General features: G+C 38.4%; 1 protein-coding gene and 1 non-coding gene across 8 annotated transcripts in view; both read right to left on the minus strand.

Annotated features, from left to right (window-relative positions):
- STK3 (serine/threonine kinase 3) overlaps positions 1–20,965 on the minus strand; it is a 427,140-nt gene that overhangs the window by 63,225 nt on the left and 342,950 nt on the right. Inside the window, exon 11 of one of the 7 annotated variants that reach the window (XM_032760116.2) lies at positions 11,463–12,832. The exons of the other annotated variants lie outside the window; for them this stretch is intronic. Coding sequence (XP_032616007.1) covers positions 12,674–12,832 — 159 coding nt within the window. The 3' untranslated portion in view covers positions 11,463–12,673. Of the gene's footprint in view, positions 1–11,462; positions 12,833–20,965 lie in introns of those variants that run through there. 7 annotated transcript variants of the gene reach the window in all.
- Positions 17,539–17,645, minus strand: LOC116814079 (U6 spliceosomal RNA). Its single transcript, XR_004371164.1, has one exon. It is a non-coding gene; the product is annotated as a U6 spliceosomal RNA (small nuclear RNA).

The raw sequence follows: 20,965 nt of genomic DNA on the forward strand, positions 1-20,965 counted from the left end.
GTTTTGAGTGAGTTTCTTAATCCTGAGTTCTAGTTTGATTGCACTGTGGTCTGAGAGACAGTTTGTTATAATTTCTGTTCTTTTACATTTGCTAAGGAGAGCTTTACTTCCAACTATGTGGTCAATTTTGGAATAGGTGTGGTGTGGTGCTGAAAAAATGTATATTCTGTTGATTTGGGGTGGAGAGTTCTGTAGATGTCTACTAGGTCCACTTTCTGTAGAGCTGAGTTCAATTCCTGGATATCCTTGTTAACTTTCTGTCTCATTGATCTGTCTAATATTGACAGTGGGGTGTTAAAATCTCCCATTATTATTGTGTGGGAGTTTAAGTCCCTTTGTAGCTCACTCAGGACTTGCTTTATGAATCTGGGTGCTCCTGTGTTGGGTGCATATATATTTAGGATAGTTAGCTCTTCTTGTTGAATTGATCCCTTTACCATTATGTAATGGCCTTCTTTGTCTCTTTTGATCTTTGTTGGTTTAAAGTCTATTTTATCAGACACTAGGATTGCAACCCCTGCCTTTTTTTGTTTTCCATTTGCTTGATAGATCTTCCTCCATCCCTTTATTTTGAGTCTATGTGTGTCTCTGCACGTGAGATGGGTTTCCTGAATACAGCACACTGATGGGTCCTGACTCCTTATCCAGTTTGCCAGTCTGTGTCTTTTAATTGGAGCGTTTAGCCCATTTACATTTAACGTTAATATTGTTATGTGTGAATCTGATCCTGTCATTATGATGTTAGTTGGTTATTTAGCTCGTTAGTTGATGCAGTTTCTTCCTAGCCTCGATGGTCTTTACAATTTGGCATGTTTTTGCAATGGCTGGTACCGGTTGTTCCTTTCCATGTTTAGTGCTTCCTTCAGGAGCTCTTTTAGGGCAGGCCTGGTGGTGACAAAATCACTCAGCGTTTGCTTGTCTGTAAAGTAGTTTATTTCTCCTTCACTTATGAAGCTTAGTTTGGCTGGATATGAAATTCTGGGTTGAAAATTCTTTTCTTTAAGAATGTTGAATATCGGCCCCCACTCTCTTCTGGCTTGTAGAGTTTCTGCCAAGAGATCAGCTGTTAGTCTGATGGGCTTCCCTTTGTGGGTAACCTGACCTTTCTCTCTGGCTGCCCTTAACATTTTTTCCTTCATTTCAACTTTGGTGAATCTGACAATTATGTGTCTTGGAGTTGCTCTTCTCGAGGAGTATCTTTGTGGCGTTCTCTGTATTTCCTGAATCTGAACGTTGGCCTGCCTTGCTGGACTGGGGAAGTTCTGCTGGATAATGTCTTGCTGAGTGTTTTCCAACTTGGTTCCATTCTCCCCGTCATTTTCAGGTACACCAATCAGACGTAGGTTTGGTCTTTTCACATAGTCCCAAATTTCTTAGAGGCTTTGTTCATTTCTTTTTATTCTTTTTTCTCTAAACTTCCCTTCTTGCTTCATTTCATTCATTTCATCTTCCATCAGCGATACACTTTCTTCCAGTTGATCGCATCTGCTACTGAGGCTTCTGCAATCTTTACGTAGTTCTTGAAACTTGGCTTTCAGCTCCATCAGCTCCTTTAAGCCCTTCTCTCCATTGGTTATTCTAGTTTTCCATTCTTCTATTTTTTTTTCAAAGTTTTTAACTTCTTTGCTATTGTTTTGAATTTCCTCCTGTAGCTCAGAGTAGTTTGATCGTCTGAAGCCTTCTTCTCTCAACTCGTCAAAGTCATCCTCCATCCAGCTTTGTTCCATTGCTGGTGAGGAACTGCGTTCCTTTGGAGGAGGAGAGGTGCTCTGCTTTTTAGAGTTTCCAGTTTTTCTGCTCTGTTTTTTCCCCATCTTGGTGGTTTTATCTACTTTTGGTCTTTGATGATGGTGATATACAGATGGGTTTTTGGTGTGGATGTCCTTTCTGTTTGTTAGTTTTCCTTCTACCAGACAGGACCCTCAGCTGCAGGTCTGTTGGAGTTTACTAGAGGTCCACTCCAGACCCTGTTTGGCTGAGTGTCAGCAGCGGTGGCTGCAGAACAGCGGATTTTCGTGAGACCACAAATTCAGCTGTCTGATAGTTCCTCTGGAAGTTTTGTCTCAGAGGAGTACCCGGCCGAGTGAGGTGTCAGTCTGTCCCTACTGGGGGGGTGCCTCCCAGTTAGGCTGCTCAGGGGTGAGGGACCCACTTTAGGAGGCACTCTGTCCATTCTCAGATCTCCAGCTGTGTGGTGGGAGAACCACTACTCTCTTCAAAGCTGTCAGTCAGACAGGGACATTTAAGTCTGTGGAGGTTCCTGCTGACTTTTTGTTTGTCTGTGCCCTGCCCCCAGAGGTGGAGCCTACAGAGGCAGGCAGGCCTCCTTGAGCTGTGGTGGGCTCCACCCAGTTCGAGCTTCCTGGCTGCTTTGTTTATCTAAGCAAGCCTGGGCAATGGCGGGCACCCCTCCGCCAGCCTCGCTGCCGCCTTGCAGCTTGATCTCAGACTGCTGTGCTAGCAATCAGTGAGACTCCGTGGGCATAGGACCGACCCTCCGAGCCAGGTGCGGGACACAATCTCCTAGTGTGCCGTTTTCCAGGCCCGTTGGAAAAGCGCAGTATTAAGGTGGGACTGACCAGATATTTCAGGTGCCGTCTGTTACCCCTTTCTTTGACTAGGAAAGGGAACTCCCTGACCCCTTGCGCTTCCCGAGTGAGGCAATGCCTCGCCCTGCTTCGGCTCACGCAGAGTGCGCTTCACCGACTGTCCTGCACCCACTGTTTGGCACTCCCTAGTGAGATGAAACCGGTACCTCAAACAGAAATGCAGAAATCACCCCTCCTCTGTGTCGCTCAGGCTGGGAGCTGGAGACCAGAGCTGTTCCTATTTGGCCATCTTGGCTCCACAGCTGCCCGACATCACTATTTCTAGATATTTATTAAATAGTAGAAATGAGTACAGCTGAGTGTGACCAGTATCTAAAGGCACCAGAAAATAGGCTAGCTCCAACTGGTGTTAATTTATCTGGAAAACATTCAGCGATTTGGGAAGACAAAAACAAAAACAGACCACATAATTCCATGACCTCTCCTAAACTGCAGGACAGAGAGAGTAAGCAAGACAAACTACCCCCACTGCTTTAATTGTGTAATGAACTTTCTCAGACACTGAAAGGTATGCTAGACATTCTTTCTCATCTCTCTGTCTTTATATATGCTTTGCCCTCCTCAAAGTGCCTTTCTCCCTTTCCTGCCTTACATGCCTCAAGACTCAGTTCACATATCTCATTAGTGAAGACTTCCTCTATTCCTACTCCTGTAGGGCTTTGTTTACATCTTTCTTATTGCAATGACCACTCGTGGGTGTCCATGCCCTGTACCAGGCTATAAGCACCAGCTCTTAGGTAGGAACCAAGCTGCCTTTATTTCTGTATTTCACACTTAGCTTAGACACTGGCACATAGTTGGTGCTTAATAGATGCTTGCTGATGAGTAACGAAAGTGCAAGTCATGGGTACTCATGGGTGCCAAGTAGTATTTGAAGGGTTTTCTGTGCATCTCTCATTTACTTTTCATAACCCTCTGAGGTTGTCTCCTCTGCTTGATAAAGAAGGTAAGACTTCTGATCATTAGAGAAGTGCAAATCAAAACCACTGAGACACCATCTCATACCAGGCAGAATGGCTATTACTAAAAAGTCAAAAAATAACAGATGCTGGCGAGGTTGCAGAGAAAAGGGAATGCTTATACACTGTTGGTGGGAGTGTAAATTAGTTCAACCATTGTGGGAAGAGCTAGAAACAGAACTACCATTCAACCCAGCAATCCCATTACTGGGTATATATGCGGAGGAATATAAATCATTCTACCATAAAGACATATGCACGCAAATGTTCATTGCTACATCACTCACAATAGCAAAGACATGGATTCAACCTAATGCCCACCAATGACAGACTGGATAAACAAAATATGGTATATATACACCATAGAATACTATGCAGCCATAAAAAAGAATGAGATAATGTCTTTTGTGAGGACATGGAGGGAGTTGGAAGCCATTATCGTTAGCAAACAAACGCAGGAACAGAAAACCAAATACCACGTTCTTGCTTATAAGGGGGAGCTGAATGATGACAACACATGGACACATAGAGGGGAACAACACACACTGGCACCTGCTTGAGGGTGGAGGGTGGCAAGAGGGAGAGGAACATGAAAAATAACTATTGGGTACTAGGCTTAGTATCTGAATGATAAAATAATCTGTACAACAAACCCCCATGACATATGGATTTACCTATGTAACAAACCTTCACGTGTGACCCCAAACCTAAAATAGAAGGTTAAAAAAAGAAGGTGAGACTTATAAAAAGGATTAAGGAACTCACTCATGGCCATGCAGTAAGGTAGGCAGCAGAGCTTCAAAGATACCTACCTTTGAGGACTTCCAATCTATAAAAGATATAAACTTTCTTATATTTTTATAACAACCTCAAGAACTAAGGAAATGAATTGACTTCTTATTGGACAGAGTAAGGATAGGCCTTTTCTGTCAGAAGAAATTGTTTTCTCTCAGGCAAGTTAGAAATGAATACCACAGACAAATGTTGCATGTATTTGTATATATTGTATTGCATATATACTGTATATATAGTATCTATACATTGCAATACTATATATATTGTATCTATATACTGCAATACATTATGTTGCATGTATTTGTATATATTTGTAAAATATATACAATATTTTATATATATGTTTGCTATCTTTTGCTGTAGATGAATGTCAGGGAACTGAGCAAGGCACCAGGATTCATTGAACAAGATTAAAAAACTAGCAACACATTAGATTACTGTGAAATTGAAATAATTTTACATTAAGAACTTTAAAAACATTCTGCTTGGACTTTTTTGACTGCCTGACACATTCAAATTCAAATCAAACTCCAAATCACTACTTACTTGTTAAAGCAATTAATTTACTCTCAGAATCGAAAAGCTTTGCTGAAACTTTTAAAGGTCCAGTTCATTCGTTCATTACTATCAGGCTGTAATATCACATATAATTTTCAAAGATGACATGCTAAGCATGCAAACTGATTTATGGTCTTCAGCTGGTGTGTTTTTAAAATAAACTCCTATATACTTTATGGAAAGACAACAGAGAAGGAATCCATGAATTTGCACACTGATTAATAATGAAACAATTTCACATTTCAGATTCCTCCATGTACCTTGTTTTTCCTTGACATCGAAGACTTCCATTCCAAGTGCTATTATGTCTTTTCATTCAAATGTTTTGCCAAGAATATTTTCTTTCCAAATGGGAAAGAAAGCTGTCATAGAATAAGTGGAAAGGCTGAAAAATGCACAGGTGCAGGAGTGCCCTATTTAACATGGTCGGTATACACCGAACATCAGGGAATATTTAAAAGCTCAGTGCTTTAGTATCAGGTTTTATTTAGCTTCCACTCAACTAATTACAGTTCACCTTGGACATTCTATAAAAATTTAAAAGACAACTTGTTGCTTGGTTTAAACATAGGCAGGCATTGGATTTTCTACCAGAAAAAAATGTGAACTTATTAATTCTTAGTGTGTCTCATAAAATGACATAGACTCACTTTTCTGTTGAGGAAACATGGAGTGTGACATAGCTTTGTAATTTTTGGTTAAAATGTCATTTGTATCATGCCAAAAACTATTTTTCTTTGCTCTCATCTTTTTTTTCCTTCGTATCCTTCTCTTTCTATAGAAAACATTAAGTAACTTATGAATAGAATAGTAAAAACGGAAAAATACAGAGAGGTAGATTTTTTTATAAGAAATTCTTTCTGATGTGTTGGCTGGCCTGGGACTGAAAGGTGCTTGCCTGGTAAGCCTGAATCAGTTTTTGTGTTAATGTGATTTGAAAACAGGTTGTGAGGACAGGAGGTGTGAGGGCCAAAGGTACTGTGATGTTCTCTATCTTGGCTCCTTCCAGAAGAAGAAGAAGAGAAGTTATCTCAGTCTCTGGGAACCTTATATTCTAGAGTTCCCTTTCCTCCTGGGTGGTAATACTCCCATATAGAAGATTCCAGCAATTGAACTACAACTCATCTTGATACATATTGCCGTATTCGACACTCACAAGAATGCTGTGAGAAGATATAAAGATTACACATGGTTGATCAGATATTTTTTAGTGGAAGAACCCATGCCTCCAGATATTTCCTTTAAAAAGATATTTTCAGTTGTTATAAATATAGGATCAGAGAAATGTAGACATATAGAGCATAGAATCCTACAAACTATTAAAATATAAATTTAATTTTGAACTTCCTGGGACCAAAGCAAATTGAGGCCAAGTCAATGACATGGTTCATATTTGTAAGGACCAAGAATGATGAAACTTCCGTGAAACAAAACTTTAAGGACATAAATTTGATATTTCCTGATGGGTCATCACAAATGGGGCAACTTATGCTGGCCTTAACAATATCCTTACAATAATCATCTTGAAGAGGAGGGGGAAAGTTTAGCATAACATAATGTTATGATTCGGATGTGTTTGTTCCTGCCAAAACTCATGTTGAAATTTAATTGCCAATGTACCAGTGGTGGGAGGAGGTGCCTTTAGGAGGTGATTAGGATGTTAAAATAGATTAATGACTTTCTCCTGATACTGCATTAGTTCTCCTGGAAATGGATTGGTCTCTGCGTGAATGGGCTATTCTAAAGAAAGGTGTCCTCTCATATTTACCCCTTTTCAAACACACTCGCTTTCCCTTTTGTTTCTCTGCCACACTGTGACACAGTATGAGGCTCTCACCAGAAGCCAACCAGATGCCAGCATCATGGTTCTCGACGTTCCCAGCCTCTAGAGTCATAAACCCAATAAAACTCTTTTCTTTAAATTACCCAGTCTCAGGTATTCAATAAATTACCCAGTCTCAAGTATTCCATTATAGCAACATGAAATGGAATAAAATATACAACTTTCTTTGCTCTGTGTATAAAGAGAATACTTTAAAAAATTGAGCATGATAGATTTTCCTCAGTGCAAATCACCACCAGAGAGTAGGTCAGGCCCTTACGAGAAGGCCTAACTGGGTTCTAGGTGACTCTAATTCACTTTAGAAGTAACAATCAGCTTGCTTATCAAGGAACAGAGCCCCCTTGTTCATTCTTGCAAAAACATGGCACTAAACTAAAAAGAGTTAAAAGTTTGTTTTTTAATTTAGTATTTACGTGTCATATGTCAAGAAATTTGCTAAATATTGTACATGTCCTAGAACATTTGATCTTCCCAATTGCTGTATTACAGATGAAGATATTGAAACACAGAATGATTAAATGGTTATTTTTGCCCAGGACAACAAAAGTCCAAAAGAACAACTGGGATTTGAACCCAGATCATTTAATTTCTGATGCCAGGCTCCTTCTGCCATGCTGATTAATGTTCCTCTAATGCAATCATTATCAAAGAAAGACCGATAAGGGAGAGAATATAATACATTATCATTTACAACAAAACATAGATTTCAAGGCACAAGAACACCACATATATCCTAAAATAATAAAAGAAAAAAATCTTCTTGTACAACTCATCCTGGAAGCTTGAATACATGCACCCTGCATCTTTTTTCTACATGTGGGAAGGATGTCATTTCAGAAAATATAGATTCCACTGAAATGTGAAAGAGGTAAAGTCAGCCAACAACGGTCTTAAGTTGTAACTGAAGAGCCATCAGCAAGCAGGCTCAGCAACCCTGTCTAACATTCTAAAGCCAGACCTCCTGTTTATTAAGCTATGTGGTCTAGTGGAAATGCAAAGACTTTAGAGACAGATGGGAGTGTAAGGCCACTACTGGCATTTAACTAGCTGTGTGACCTCATTTAATCTCTCCAATTCTTTCTTTTCAGTCCTCCCTTTCCTTTTCACTAAAGGGAATATGCATCTTGTTGTGGAGGTTTGAGATGGTGCATCAAAAGCGCATGGGTTAGTAGATGCTCACAAAATGATTATTATTGTTGTTATGGTGATTATGTGGATGCCAAGGAGAAAGACAGTCTGTATGATTAATGACAATTTTTTTTTTGTTTGAGCTCATGGCGTTCAATGAAACTTTAATACCAAATTATATCTAATATACTGGCATGCATTGTGGGGAAACAAGATGGATAAACACCAAGTCTCTGCCGTCAAGAACTTTACAATCCATAAATAAAATAATCATATAGAGAATTTGGAAGCAGTTCAGTTTGTTGGCGGAAAGGGCTCAAATAAAACAATAATGGAGATAAGGTCATAAACATCAGTTGAGGCCTGTTGCAGGTCTTGAATGCCAGGAGACAGAGTTCATTCTCAAGTTGGCAAAATTTTGTGAGCAGAAAAGCGATTAAAAAATCCTAATTTTTATTTAGGTAGCTTTATCAAGTGAAGAAAGTGGTGGCAAGGAGTCTGGCTAATGATGTGGTCCAGTGTGAGAAGAGCATGAAGTAGGAATTGTTTTTCTAAGATTGGTGGAAGAAATGAGCTGGTTCTCTGCTTTCCTTCTTGGAGTCTTTCTGGGACCCCAAAAGGAAGTAGAAGGTAGTTGGCTGAGGTTGAAGATGGTTTGTACGGAACAGGGCAAAACTGACTGACTCCCTGGAAGTCACCACTCAGTCACATCAGACTGCCCAACCAAGGTTTGTAAAACTTCCTTGGGTCCAGGTCCCACCATGTTGCCTAAACGGCAAAGAAAAATAGTTCTCATTAGATTCCAGATTCCTAGTCTTTCATGCCAAAAAAAACAAAAAACAAAAAACAAAAAAACCTGGTGCTCCAAAATTGCATTTTGATGAAATATCTAATTAAATGCCTATGCCTAATGATGGTTTAGTAATGCGATATGACTCCAATTATTTTTCTTTAATGATATTCTACTTAGAATGTCATTAGTATTTTCAGGATTTATTTTAATCATTAATCTTTAACATACAGGATAGGAAATGAAAATAGCAATCTATTGAATGCTAATCAGTAATTTGAAAAGATTTCCTGTGACTAAGTTAAAAAACATCTTATTAATGTATTATATAATTTGTTACAGAACTGCACATCCTTCAGTGAGTAGAGCATGATATTGAACACTGGGGGGGGTGATTCAGTAAATAAGCAGAGGAAAAACATAACAGCAGGTAAGTAATGTATTTAAGGTTGTTAATCAAAGTGTCTGACATACGTAAGTGCCCCGAATAACAGGTGTTATTATTTTGAAATCCATTTGAATACACTTTCTTCTCCAATTTGTATTTGCCAAATTAGCTCATACTTTGAACATAAAACTATTTCTTCTAAAATAAGCTAAGTGTATTGTTAAGTCTGTAGAAATGAGTCATCTAAGTTCATTACACCAAAGAAAAAACTTTGTCATCTACAGGACAATATATACAAGGATGCTAGCTTTTCAGCAAGATGAAACACTGACTCACTAGCTTCAGTTACATTCACGATACTGTATTTATTAAAGGATGGGGTGTGCAGAAAAGTATACTTACCTATTTTTGGCAAGTGCCCAGCAACCAGGTTAAAATAGGTTTCTTCTTAAACTCATTAAAATAACTAGAAAACTCTCTTTCCTAAGCATCATGATTATTCAAGGCTTAATTAGACTTGAATATTTTTTTTTTTTTTGAGACAAAGCCTTACTCTGTCACCCAGGCTGGAGTGCAGTGGTGTGATCTCAGCTCACTGCAATCTCTGCCTTCCGGGTTCAAGCGATTCTCCTCCCTTAGCCTCCTAAGTAGCTGGGATTACAGGCGCCTGCTACCACGCTCAGCTAATTTTTGTATTTTTAGTAGAGACAGGGTTTCACCATGTTGGTCAGGCTGGTCTCGAACTCTTGACCTCAAGTGATCTGCTGGCCTCAGCCTCCCAAAGTGCAGGGATTACAGGCATGAGCCACCAAGCCTGGACTAGACTTGATTTCTTTCTTTTTTTCTTTTCTTTTTTTTTTTTTTTTTTGAGATAGAGTCTCGCTCTGTCGCCCAGGCTGGAGTGCAGTGGCACGATCTTGGCTCACTGCAACCTTCTGCCTCCTGGGTTCAAGCGATTCTCCTGCCTCAGCCTCCTGAGTAGCTGGGATTACAGGTGCGTGCCACCACGCCCAGCTAATTTTTGTATTTTTAGTAGAGATGAGGTTTCACCATGTTAGTCAGGCTGGTCTTGAACTCCTGACCTCGTGATCTGCCTGCCTCGGCCTCCCAAAGTGCTGGGATTACAGGTGTGAGCCACTGCGCCCAGGCAGATCTCTTTCACGGCTTGTGATTCTTCAAAACATATCTTAAATTCCTTTGACTGGTGGAGGCAAAGAGTAAGAAGATAGGAAAAATTTAAAAGTAGGTCATCCTAAAATGTTTTGGGGTTTCCTAGGGCTCTAAAATAAAACAATGCCCATTCCTCTTAATTCTCTTAAATATATGTGTGTATTTGTGTACATACACTTAAATAGACATAGATATAATAGGATATAAAGTCTAACTGCAGAAAATTGCAATGTGATTGGAACATTTGACATATTAAAAGGAGGACTCTCGAGATTGAATTAAGAGTGGTTAACAGGCCTCGCTGAATTAATTTGCATACATTTTCTAATTTAGCAAACTGAAGAGAAATCATCTTCATAGGTTTCTTGTCCATGTCATGTAGGCGGTTTTGCTTGGATGACAGCAAATCAGTCATTTGATTCCATCAAATCAGGCAAGGTATCGAACAGGTTAGTAAAAAGAAAAATTATTAGGAAAAGAAAAAAGGGCAGGGTGTTTCAGTTGATCAACTCACACAAGTGTCCCCAACAGACTCCAGTATAGATTTGCTGAAGCATATATTGTAAATTCAGTTCTTCGTTTTTTAATAATCTTTGTATGTTTCATACTTATCACTCTTTTTATAATCTTATAATTTGTATCCAATTATACAATTTATTATTTATAAGGGCTCAACAGGGTAGAGACAAACGACACTTTGAGGTATTACCTAGGGTACAAATACCATTTTTAAAAAGGAATGGAAGCTTTCCAGAGACAATATACCTTCTGTGACAGACATTAGTGAACTCTTCAGCTTTTCCTGTTCTCTCCCCTCCAGCTACGTGGTGATGCTACTCTTCCTGACTCCCTCGAAGTTAGGAGTGGCCATGTGACTAATTCTGAATACTGGGTTGTGGCCAACCAGACATGTATCACTGCTGGCTGGAGCTAGTATGAAACTCTCCAGCTCCCCTTCTCCTTATTGTGGTGACCACAGATATCTCAGATGGTTGAGGCCCTGTCAGCGGGTCCCTGGGTGTGGATGATAGGAGCAGGGCGCCCTGCCAAACTGGGGTGGGCCTGGAGCAAGAGTGAGGAATAAGCTGTATTATGTGAAGCCGCTGAAGGGTGAGGGTTGTCAGCACTGCATAATCTAGCCTGTCCTAACTAATATACGTCCCTTGCTTGGAAAATGCAGAGTCCAGGTCATGAGTTTTAACAAAGATACAGAAACGAAATGTGCTGGGTGGCACAGTGAAATTTATTTGGCTTTATGATTTACACATAATAATTAAACACACAAAAGAAAAAACACTGTCAAGATGGCCATATGTAGCTTAGGAAATGACTGGTCCCAATGCAATCATACAAATGTTCATTCAGCGGAAAAATGAGTTTCTTTTTAATGGTTTTAATCTTTTTTTTTTCCAGTCCCCAAGGCTTGTACCACTCAGTACAAATGTTTTTGCTACTGGGTTATCATCAGGCACATGATGTTTACCAAGTCCCAGGAAATGAATAAAATCAAGAGAAGCATCCTGTGACAATAGAGTACATTTTCATAGAAATGAAATTGATGAGCTTATTACAGTTTGAATCAGTTCAGCTATTAGATCTACACATAAAACATAAAACAATATTAACAAATTAATTTGTATTAAGTTTTTATTTAAAAATATTTATCACACTTTTTTGTGCAAGGGTTCCATTGATTTCTTTGGTTTTAAACACGATAGATCTATTTTACCTAAATATATATAGTTCTATTTGTACCAAATATCAAAAATCAAAAAAACAAAATTTCAAAGGGTAAAAATGGAATTATTGCTTCAATATAAAAAAGGCCTAGCCCATTTGAGAACTATTGCCATTATTGCTTTCCTATTTGGAAAACTATCCTGGAAATCAAGGAATGTACCCCATAGCTCCCTGCAGAAAGTATAATTTGGTTGCACATTATCATCATATTAATATGACCCTACCTTCACCAAAGCTATCCTGATCTTGTCCTTAAAAAACAAAACAAAGCAAAATAGCATAAATAAATAAGTTTACCTAAGGGGATACAATAAATAGCCTAGTATACTAGATAGGAATAAAGAATATTGTAACATAAAGCCCTTCAGTGCTGTACAATTAAACAATAGCTTTGGATTTTCAAGGTCTCTAAATCTTGAAAATCCATTTCATAACACAGTGTTATTGCTGGTATGCAGCTGCCAGAACAAGAGAATACACTTCTTTTGTTCTCCTCATCTGAGAGTGAATGCACAGCAGATACAACTGTCAATTCTGCCTTTTGGGAATTTACCTGGGCATGTACCATTGTCAGTTTTTGACCTCTGCCTAACTGTAGGGCAAAATCTTAGGATTAAAAATATCCAGATATTCCTTCAGTTCCTAGTGGTTTCTTGGTCTCCAGAATAGTTAAAAACAGACAGGAAATTAGACTCAAAAGTTTTGCTGCCTTCTTTTCTTTGCATCCATCGCATCCAGAATGGGCTGTCTTTTCGCAGTGTATCTCTGACGAAGTTCTTCTATCTCCCGTTCCATCATAGGGTCCAGTGCTTTTAACCGCATCTGTAGTTCTTCTAAACTTAGATTTTTCAACTAGATATAGAACAAAGATATCAATACAATGAAATTATCCACAACACTTTAATGTCTAATGATACTTTAATGTGCTACAATAATCATGAATACTTGCAGAGATCACCCAAGAATGTGACAAGACTGAATAAAGGTTAAATTAACCATTCTATCCTCCATTTTACTAAATGCTTAATAAAGAAGATGACTGTGGTAGGGGGCGGGAAGTAAGGCTGAATAGGCCTGGTGGGGCCCCAAAAGCAGGAAGCCATGATCAATTCTGGAGTAGGACAGTTATGTAAGAGTAATCCAGATTTGGTTTTCTTTTCTTCTTCTTCTTATTTTTTTTGACACAAGGTCTCAAACTTCTGGGCTCAAGAGATCCTCCTGCCTTGACCTCCTCAGTAGCTGGGATGTGCCACTGCACCCAGCTCAGGCTTGGTTTTAAAATGATAAAACTTGCAACTTACTTTTTGTTTTAAGAAGATAACTGCCTTTCGTTATTTTATGAGTCCAGCTAGGAAAAATACTCATTACTTATAGTCATCCGAAGTAGCATTTCTCAGCAGATCCTTTTACTCGCCATCCCTGGCCCTATCGTGACTTCTGCTTCCAAAAACCAAATTCACTCTTAGCTGAAAAAGACTCTGAGGATACTGAAAAGAATGAGTCATAGACTCTCTGAAGGAAATTCAAAAAAGGAGTTCCAAAATTATTTTGAGAAATGACAGTGTTACGGAGAAGAGTATGCAGGCTTCCATTATGATGACTTTGAAGATGAATGCCACTCACTTCGGTGCATAAGAAGTTCTGGTATGTATATTAATAATCAGCCCTGTTATTTTGTAGTCATATGTCATGAAAGAACCTAGCTTTTAATATTATGCCATAAAAGATACATTTATATATCATATGTAGTATTATATACTTTCTCCATTGATTTTTAATCCAAGTAGTGATCTTGCATCCGTTACATTCTCAGTGCTGTTCAAATCACTGTGGGGATGCAGAATAAGACAAACAGGGAAACTCCAAACTTGAACTGTACACATCGGTAATGGCCACATTGAAAGGCCAATGTATACCACACAACCACATTTCCCAAGAAAGACATGCCCAACTATGTCTATGTAGGATCCAATTCCACTTGTGTGTTCTTCAACATCATCTCTATTTCAGCCCATGTTAATCTTTCCCATTTCTAAATTTCTATGTAACACTCATAATTTAAACAACACAATTCAGTATTTGATTCTAAATCATGTACTATTTTATAATTGATTTTTATGCATGAGTTTCATGTCCCTAGATATTCCAAAAAATACTTAGACTTTAGAGACTGTACATACACCAAGAAACTATCCTACTATACTGCAAATAACATGACGTAAAGGTAGATAGATAAATACGAGTAAGAATACATGACCCAAAGGAGTGGGTTACTCTAAGATTAGAAGAACTAACATATTATATAAAGCAAACAATTATCATTACTTTAATTCTGAATTAAGATATTCCTGTAAATATCTTGTACTACTTTTACTGGGGCAAACTGCCAACAAGTTTATAAATATTGTATTGCAGTAATAGACTGAACTCAGAGAAAGAAACTACTTAGAAGAAAAATTTTCTTCCTTTAACAGATTTTTATATTTTCAATATGTAAAATTTCTGAAAAACAGGTCTGCGATATTAGAGAACCATTATCTAACATTATTAAGGAATTAGGTGTTCACAAAAGTAAATTAATGAAGTACCTAAATCTTAGTCCTTTAAGTGATAAAACTTTGTCTCAATATCACATACACACACATATACACACAAATGCATGCACACACACATGTATTTACATATGCTCTTTTTTGGTTCTATGTGACTTTTAGGATTTTTTTCTAATTTTGTGAAAAATGATGTTGGTATTTTGATAGGAAATGCACTGAATCTGTAGACTGCTTTGGGCAGTAAGGTCTTTTTCATAATATTGATTCTTCTAATCCATGAGCATGGGATGTATTTCCATTTGTGTCATGTATGATTTCTTTCAACAGTGTTTTGTAGTTCTCCCTGTAGGGATCTTTTCCTTCTTGGCTAAGTATATTCCTAGGTAATTTATTGCTATTACTATTATTATTAATTATTTTACAGCTATTATAAAAGGGGTTGAGTTCTTGATTTGATTCTCAGCTTGGTCACTGTTGGTATATAGTAGTACTACTGATTTGTATACACTGATTTTGTAACCTAAGACTTTACTGATATGGTTTGGCTGTGTTCCCACTCAAGTCTCATCATGAATTGTAATCCTCATAATCCCCATGTGTCTAGGGAGAGACCTGGTGGGAGGTGATTGGATCATGGGGGCAGTTTCCCTCCATGCTGTTCTAGTGATAGTGAGTGAGTTCTCACAATATCTGATGGTTTTATAAGGGGCCCTTCCTCTTCAATCTCACTCTGCTCTCCCCTGTCACCATGTGAGAAGGTCCAGGCTTGCTTCACCTTCACCTTCCACCATGATTGTAAATTTCCTGAGGCCTCCCCAGTCACATGGAACTGTGAATCAATACACCTCTTTCCTTTATAAATTACCCAGTCTTGGGTATTTCTTTATAGTAGTGTGAAAATGGACTAACACAGTTAACTGGCACTAAGGTAGTGGGGCACTGCTATAAAGATACTTGGAAATGTGGAAGCAACTTTGGAACTGGGTAATGGGCAGAGGCTGGAAGAGTTTGGAGGGCTCAGAAGAAGTTAAGAAGATGTGGGAAAGTTTGGAACTTCCTAGAGACTTGTTGAATGGTTTTGGCCAAAATGCTGTTAGTGATATGGACAATGAAGCCCTGGCTGAAGTGGTCTCAGACGAACATGAGAAACTCACTGGGAACTGGAGCAAAGGTCACTCTTGCTACGCTTTAGCAAAGGGACTGGTGGCATTTTGCCCCTGCCCTAGAGATCTGTGAAACTTTGAACTTGAAAGAGATGATAGGGTATCTGGTGGAATAAATTTCTAAGCAGCAAAGTGTTCAAGATGTGACATGGGTGTTCTTAAAAGCATTCAGTTTTACGGATTCACAAATAGATGGTTTGAAATTGGAACTTATGTTTAAAAGGTAAGCAGAGCATAAAATTTTGGAAAATTTGCAGCCTGATGATGTGATAGAAATGAAAAACCCGTTTTCTGGGGGAGAAATTCGAGCCTGCAGCAGAAATCTGCATAAGTAATGAGGAGCCGAGACAATGGGGAAAATGTCTCCAGGGCATGTCAGAGATCTTGCCAGCAGCCCCATTTCATCACAGGCCTGGAGGCCTAGGAAGAAAATTAGTTTCATGGGCCAGGCCCAGGGGCCCTGCTACTCTGTGCAGCCTTGAGACATGGCACCCTGCATCCCAGCCATTTCAGTTCCAGTCATGGCTAAAAGGGGCCAAGGTACAGCTCGGGCCATGGCTTCAGCTCAAGCCTTGGTGGCTTCCACATGGTGTTGGGCCTGCGAGTGCACAGAAGTCAAGAATTGAGGTTTGGGACCCTCTACCTAGACTTCAGAGGATGTAATGGAAATGCCTGGATGTCCAGTCAGAAGTTTGCTGCAGGAACCCCTGGTAGGGCAGTGCGGAAGGGAAATGTGGGGTTGGAGCCCCCATAAAGAGTCCCCACTGGGGTGCTCCCTAGTGGAGCTGTGAGAAGAGAGCCACTCTCCTCCAGAACACAGAATGGTAGATCCATTGACAGCTTGCACCATATGCCTGGAAAAGCTGCAGACACTCAACACTAGCCTGTGAAAGCAGCTGAGAGGAGGGCTGTAACCTGCAAAGCCACAGTGGTAGTGCTGCCCAAGACCATGGGCAGTGGTCTTAACATAGTGATCTCCAGTTCCACCTAAGTTGTTGTAAATGACTGGATCTCATTATTATGACTGAATAGTACTCCATTGTGTATATGTACCATATTTTCTTTATCCATTCATATTTTGATGGACACTTAGGTTGCTTCCAAATCTTAGCTATTATAAATAGTGCTGCAACAAACACAGGATGCAGTTATCTCTTTGATACACTGATTTCTTTTCTTTTGGATACACACCCAGCAGTGGAATTGCTGGATCATATAGTTTCTAGGAGTTCTTTGAGCTTGTTATATTTGAATATCTACATCTCTAGCAAGGCCAGGGAAGTTTTCTTCAATTATTTCCTCAAATAAGCTTTCCAAACTTTTTGCTTTCTCTTCTCCCTCAGGAACACCAATGATTCTTAGGTTTGGCCATTTTACATAATCCCATATTTCTTGAAGACTTTGTTCATTTAATTCTTTTTTCTTTATTTTTGTTCGATTGGGTTAATTTGAAAGCCTTGTCTTTGAGCTCTGAAATTCTTCTACTTTGTAGAAGGAAGCCTACTGTTGAAACTTTCCGCTGCATTTTGTAATTCTTTAAATGTGTCTTTTGACTCTGGAAGTTCTGACTGGCTTTTCTTTAAAATATCTATCTCTTTAGAAAAATTTTCATTCACATCCTGAATAGTTTTTCAAACTTATGTTGTTTTTCACCTTTCTCTTGTATCTCCTTTGGTAGTTTAATAATCAACCTTTTGAATTCTTTATAAAAAGATATTTCAAAGATTTCATGTTGGTTTAGATCAATTGCTGGAGAGCTAATGTGATCTTTTCAGGAGTGTTATAGAACCCTGTTTCGTCATATTGCCCAAATTGTTTTTCTGGTTCCTTCTCATTTAGGTAGAAATATATGGAATGCTTCACAAATTTGCATGTGAGCCTTGCACAGGGGCCATGCTAATCTTCACTGTATCATTCCAGTTTTAGTATATGTGCTGCTGAAGTGAGCACTGTCTCAATTGTTTTGAACAGAAAATCTTTATAAAGTGTTCCACAGAATATACTGCCTTCTAAGCAGAGGACATAGAATCTAAAACAGTTTCCTTGATATGAGTTATCATTATTTTTATTAATAATCTGTGTTACATATTAAATCTCACTCCTTTTTTGGCTTTTCTGTCAGCTCCTCTTCATGGCCATCATTGAACATATACCCTTCCTATCTCTACAGCAAGTATGTTCATCTATCGGGAACTAGAAAAGCAATTAAACAACCTCATAAGGCATTACCCCAAATAAGAATAGGTTGTGAGTGAAATCCTGAAGCTGTCTGAGGAAAGACAGAGCATGGCCTTAGTGCTGAAGCTCATTATATCTGTTTCTAGTGTTTGTATTTATTTTAAAAATATCTGATTTCAGTTTTGTGGTTGTATGAGGTTGAGTTTACAGGAAATCTGACTTCTGCATAAGCTACATATATAGCTAGGTCTTCATGTGGGCTGTCAGAGAACTTCAAAGTACTCACTGACATATTTATTGAGATTTTTCTACAGACCAAGCATAGTAGGTTTGGAGATGAGTAAAACACTCTATCTCCCACAACGAGATTGCAATCTAGCTGGCAAGATAGGCCCATGCACAGCTAACTCGCTGAAGAATGAGTAAGATGATAAAATGGGAAATAGGATAGAGAAGGAAAACAGCATAAGTAGAAACAGATATGGCACATGAATGTCTGGCATCTTTAGAGATATCAAGCAGACTGCTGGGATTAGAGAAGGATCCATGCAGGAAGATGAATAGAAGATGAGTCAGGAAAAAGAGGGAAAGGCCAAATTGCTGTGGGCCTTATGTGTGTTGCTGCAAACTTCTGTGACAAGAAAGAAATGCTAAGTCATTTTGAGCATAAATGGTGATGTGATCACATATGAACTTTAGAAAAATATCTCCAGTAGCAGGTATAGGAAATGGATTGCCATGGGAGAAAAAAATGGAGGCAAGAAGATCCATTAGTTGGTTACCACAACAGTCTAGTGAGAAGGTCAGGCTTGGACCAAGACAATGGAAGTGGAGATTAAGAAGAGGGATTTGAGATATTTGAAAGTAGAATTGGTAGGGCTGTTTTTGTTGAATGACTGAGTATAAAGGGTCAGAAAATAGGAAGGGTTAAGGATGATTCTGACTTCAAGCTTGGGTAATGGGGTAGAGATCGAAACTATTAATAAGGTAGGGTAGTTAATGAAATTAATTTTAGTACCGGTGAGTTTGAGATATAAGCAAGGCACCAAGGTGGAGACAACAGATATGGACTGTAATGCAGGGTTTGGAGGTCAGGAGAGAGATCCAAGCAAAAGACAGAGAATTAGGGAAGTATCAGCATTTAGACTATAACTGAAACCCTTGATGAGGAGTAGGTTATCCAGGGAAAGAAGGTTTTCTCCCTGATCTTACAATCTTTGAGAGAGTGTCCAACAGAAAATAATACTCACACTAAGCATTTGTGGTCAGAGACTCTTCTCATTTTATTAATAGAACAGTAATATCAGTAGGTTTCTAAGTACCTCTAAATTATGGTGTCACATAGACAAAAAAAAGTGAGGTTGGCTGGCAAAATTTTTCACTTTTTAGACAGTGGGTATGATTTATAGACATAAGCTTCTGGCTTTGATTACACCCTAATAACATGTATTTAACACCTGGTGTTTCTCTAGCTATCAAGCCTCCCACAGGCATGAAAATGCTTTTGGAAGGAAAATGTGACAGAAGTGGCCTTTTCAATCTCTCGAAAAACAGTACTGCAACTGCTCAATGCCTTAGTAGTAAAAAGATTCACAAACCAGATAATGAGACTCATAGTGATTTAAATAACCCTGTAATATCATAGTTTTTATCCTTTTAAAACGCTAATCCAAATTAAAAGTTTTTTGAGCTAACAAGGATATTAGAAGAAAAAGTTGAATTTCCTAATATCAGTGTTATTTTGACAAAAGTTCCCTTCATTAAAATCAGGTTTCCTGAAAATCTTTAGGAAAAGGAAGAAAAATCACTTCAGAATTATGTTTATGGGATCAACAGAGTTTGTGGTAAATCTTTAAAATTTTTTTTTATAAATAGGAAAGAAATGTCACTTGTCATCTTTCTACAATACTTAAAACACAAACTAGCTGTGTTACCATAGCTATAGGCTGGTTTACTAATTCCAAAATCAATGCAATGTTGGAGTAACAAATCTGATTTATGCTTCTTGGAGTTTATAATGGGGTGAGTCAACTCAGTAAATGGAATAATTTTAAAATAGGCATACATTGTAAGTTTTACTGTATGTGAACAAATGTATAAAAAGGAATAACTGATCTGGAAATGGCTTTAGTGTGTTTTAGGCTAGTTCTCTTTAATAAAATTCAGTTTTTAAGTTAATAATAAAATAGAATCTGCACAACTAAGAGTAGTTCTCAAATATTTAAGCCTCAGCACTGTGGGAGGATATTGTAGTTTGACAATCTTTACATGCATTAAGGACACATAGTTGGTTAAATAAATACATTAACTGACATGCAGTAAGAGGAAGAACCAGAATGCAAAGACAGTGGAAGCAGGACCCACAATCTCTGAAAAAACACATAATGAAGAAGATGAATTTCAGAATGATATTGTTTCATTACCTGAAGCTTCTGTCCTACTCCCAGAAAATTTTGCTTTTCCTGGACAATTGAAAGGACAAACATCGGGGGCAAGACATACAAATAAGGGCAGAGAAAAAAATCCATTTCCATAAAAGAGTTTAAAATAAGATCAGCTAAATTAACTTGTATGGGCCTGAGAGAAACATATTTTGAGATCTGGGACTATTAAAAGTCATTGTGACTAAGTCATTTGTTTAACAGAAGCATAAAATTGAGTTATGAGATGAACGTTCACAGAATCTCACTGCAGAACAGAGCCTCAGCGATAACTACTCTAACTTCCTTATTTTGGATGAGGAAATGAGAGCTAGCTTGCTCAAGTACACTCTTAGTTTATGACAAGAGACATGACTTGACCTTTGGGTCAATTATACTACATTGGCACTCAATTGTTCTTTTGTATCAAAGTTTGTGGGAGAAAATCCCAAATTTATCGATTTAGCTTTTCAATTCCAATTTTTTCTTCCCTTCTTCTTCTTCTTCTTCTTCTTCTTCTTCTTCTTCTTCTTCTTTTTCTCCTCTTTCTTTCTCTCTCTCCTCCTCCTCTTCTTCTTCCTCCTCTTCTTATTCCTTCTTCCTCTTCATCCTCCTCTTCTTCTTCTTCCCCCCTCCTCCTCCTCTTCTTCTTCTTTTCTTTTTCTTCTCCTT

The sequence above is a fragment of the Hylobates moloch genome, unplaced genomic scaffold (genome assembly GCF_009828535.3).
Source record: "Hylobates moloch isolate HMO894 unplaced genomic scaffold, HMol_V3 SCAFFOLD_9, whole genome shotgun sequence".
In the NCBI taxonomy this organism is placed as follows: Eukaryota; Metazoa; Chordata; class Mammalia; order Primates; family Hylobatidae; genus Hylobates; species Hylobates moloch.